The 3,679-nt window shown below is 37.8% G+C and overlaps 1 protein-coding gene across 1 annotated transcript; it reads left to right on the top strand.

Annotated features, from left to right (window-relative positions):
* On the top strand, positions 471-3,158 carry LOC107627051 (nucleolin). The gene is made up of 4 exons (XM_021115680.1): positions 471-826; positions 1,250-2,388; positions 2,476-2,565; positions 2,655-3,158. The coding sequence occupies exons 1-4, from the start codon at positions 637-639 to the stop codon at positions 3,141-3,143; spliced, it is 1,908 nt and encodes a 635-aa protein (XP_020971339.1). The 5' UTR covers positions 471-636; the 3' UTR covers positions 3,144-3,158.

Raw genomic sequence — 3,679 nt, 5'->3', positions numbered from 1 at the left:
ATACTTATTCGCAGCATCAAGTGAACCTCAATTAATACACAAATGAATCGAATAAATTAAGAAATGAACCGAAATTATTTAATGATGGCATCAACAAAAATTATTGCAAAATATTGGTGTTATTGGTGATGACGATAACGAAAAGGAAAAAAAAGACGCAACATTAGAGGAGGAAAATAAACGTGCACAAATTTAAAAAAAAAAGAAGAGAAGAAGAAAATGCGTGCACAAATTTAAAAGAAAAAAAAAGAAGAAAAATAAAAGAAAGAGACAAAAAAAAAAGACAAATAATTTAAAAAATTGTTATAATAATTTAATTAGACTTAAATTAAATATTTTGGTTAGACATAGAAATTTATTTAAAAAAAAAATATTTTTCCTTTTAGTTTCTATCTCCCACTTCCAGTCTCTCCTTTTCCAATGCTACCTGCTACCTCGGTGAAAACTGAATCGTTGATCCAGTCACAATGACCCATTTTGTAACTTTGCGCTTTACCTTTTGGTTGTTATTATATTTTTCCTCCTCCTCATTATTATTATAGAGAGACACTGAGGCCTGCTTCACATGTGGTAGATTAAGGTTTAGTTCTTATTCAGTAGAATAGAAAACACCGATCAATTGAGTTATTTATCGTCATGAGGACCCGAAATGCTGATTCCTCTTCCAAATCCACAACCCCGAAGAAGGCACCGCCGGCGAGAAAAACCGCCGCAAAATCCGCCGGAGAATCCCCTGCAGCAAAGCGCAATTCCACCGTCAAAACAAGGCAGATCAAGAAGAAGGAGGCCTCTCCCGCTTCCAACTCGATTCCCGATTCCAATCCCGGTAACTGTTTTTTCCTCTTCGTAACTTCTCTCTCCGTTTCCGAGTTCTAAATGAGGGTTAGACAGAACGGATTTCATGTTTAATTCTTTAAACTTAATGTTATTAATAATGTTATTTCATCCTGCTGCTTGATTCCTTTCATGATAATCTCGGAATCATTTTTGGTATCATGATTGTGTTGTAAATTTCATTTTCTCTTCTTGTTTTTACTCTGGGTACTTTTTAGCTAATTATCGTTATGCAAATTCAACTTTTGTTTTTTTTTTTTAATTTTATTTTATTTTTATTTTTTTTATTTTGTTCATGGTGGTTGTATTTTCCATGAGTTGAGAGCCGAGAATCGTTAGATGACAAATCAAATTATCTAATTTTGCATGTGAGTTTTCACCATTTTGTTTTTATTTTTTGTTGATGGTTTGTTAGATGAGCCGAATTCAGATGAGGTTGTTACCACTACACCGTGTTCAAAGAGGAAGCCAGGGAGACCAAGAACTAAAGCAGTTGCCACACCTAAGCTGGAGGAAGAACTGAAGGCAGTGGCTGATGAAACTCTAGTTGTGGATAACTCTGGGGATGTGGAGGAAGCGGAAAAGCCTCAAAATGTTGAAGTTGTCGATGCTGATAATATCGATCACGAGAAAGAGGGGCACCTGGAACAAGTTGTTGAATGTGTTGGACAATCTGAAGAGAAGGAACAAAAGTCTATGGAAGTGGATGAAACTGTGAAGGGAAACAATGCAGTGGAGGCTGAAGCGACTGCTTCTCAGGATGCCACTATGTCTTCCAAACAACCTGAGCGAACTCTTGTGGACCTAAATATATCGGTGAATGAAGATGATTCTATGTGTCAAAAGGAGGGAGAGAAAGAAGATGAAGAGTTGAATGAAAGGGACGGTCGGGAAGAGTTGAAGGATCAGGAACAAGAGAAAGGAGATGTAGAGTTGAAAGAACAAGAGGGAGAGAAAGGAGGGGAGGAGCTGAAGGAACAGGAGGCAGTGAATGTAAAGGAAGAACTGAAAGAAGAGGACGGAGATAAAGGAAAGGAAGAAGTCAAAGATGACGAAGGAGAAACAGCAAAGGAAGAAACAAAGGAAGAGGAAACAAACATTACTGGACACAAAGAATGCTCTAATACTGATAGTGCAGTAATGAAAGACCAGTCGAAGGAAGATTTTAATACTAGAAAAGTTGGTGATGAAGTGACAGAGAGCAGTGAAAGGCTGGATTTTGAAGAACATGGTGGGGAGGATATTGAGGAAGATCCAGAGGAAGGTCCATGGGAACCTCCTGAAGAAAATGAGGCGCTCCAAGAGGAGCATACGGAATTGGAGGCCATTGCAAACCAGCGAAAGAGTAACAAAGAACATGAGATATTTGTTGGAGGGCTTGACCGTGATGCTACAGAGGAAGATCTGAGAAAAGTTTTTAAGAGGATTGGGGAGGTAGTTGATGTCAGGTTGCATAAGAATTCATCAACAAATAAAAATAAGGGCTATGCATTTGTGAGGTTTGCTAATAAGGAACATGCTAAGAGAGCATTGTCAGAAATGAAGAACCCAGTTGTATGTTTCTCTTCTTATGTGTTGTTAATCTAGTGTTGCACTTTCTTTTCTTTCTATTGTGCTGTTCATCAACCACAACATTTACAGATACGTGGTAAAAGATGTGGGACTGCACCCAGCGAGGATAACAACACATTATTCTTGGGAAATATTTGCAATACGTGGACGAAAGAAGCTGTAAGTTTGTTGCAGTTTTCTCTTTTGTAAATAGCTAATGTTTACCCTCACTGCCTTGTTTATTCATTCTGTTAATATCCCGGAGGCAGATTAAACAGAAGTTGAAGGATTATGGTATTGATGGGGTTGAAAACATTACGCTTGTGCTAGATGCTAAATGTGAAGGATTGAGCCGTGGCTTTGCATTCCTTGAGTTTTCTAGTCATGGTGATGCAATGCTTGCGTACAAGAGGCTTCAAAAGCCTGACGCGATCTTTGGGCATCCTGAGAGAAGTGCCAAGGTAGCCTTTGCTGAGCCTATGCGTGAACCAGACCCAGAGATAATGGCACAGGTTAAATCTGTGTTTATTAATGGTCTTCCTCCTCACTGGGAAGAAGATCACATCAGGGAGATGCTTAAATCTTATGGTGAAATTGTAAGAATTGTACTAGCAAGGAATATATCTACAGCCAAGAGGAAGGATTATGGATTTGTTGATTTCTCAACACATGAAGCTGCTGTTGCATGTGTTGAAGCTGTAAATAAGTCTGAATTGGGTGATGGGGCATCAAAGGTATCATTTAATTTGTTTACTTGACCATATTTGTTGCACTTTATAGAATTAATTTATTATGTCCCTTGTTTTCCCTTTCCTCTATCATATTTTAAAGAACTTTGAGAAGTATGGGATTGAGAAGAAACCTATATTTTCCTAATTGCATTACTTTTAAATTGAGAGAGTTGAGAAGAAAATGCCCTTTGATTGAGCTACATCCTTCCCTCTTCCCATTTCTCTATTTTTCCTTTTTCTCCCTTTTATTTAAGGTGAATGGGAAAAGAAAGGAGGACTAAGCAGCGGAGGTATAAAAAGGAATCAGTGGAATCAGAAAAGAGTTTGGCCTTGAGATTGGGCCCACCATTTCATAACACCATTTCATAACTAACTTCTGAATTGTCTTCTTCTTCTTCTTCTTCTTCTTCTTCTTCTTCTTCTTCTTCTTCTTCTTCTTCTTCTTCTTCTTCTTCTTCTTCTTCTTCTTCTTCTTCTTCTTCTTCTTCTTCTTCTTCTTCTTCTTCTTCTTCTTCTTCTTCTTCTTCTTCTTCTTCTTCTTCTTCTTCTTCTCTGATGCTGTG

The sequence above is a fragment of the Arachis ipaensis genome, chromosome B02 (assembly GCF_000816755.2).
Source record: "Arachis ipaensis cultivar K30076 chromosome B02, Araip1.1, whole genome shotgun sequence".
NCBI lineage: Eukaryota > Viridiplantae > Streptophyta > Magnoliopsida > Fabales > Fabaceae > Arachis > Arachis ipaensis.
Note: the sequence above shows the minus strand (reverse complement) of the source record. Positions and strands in the feature narration are given on the sequence as shown.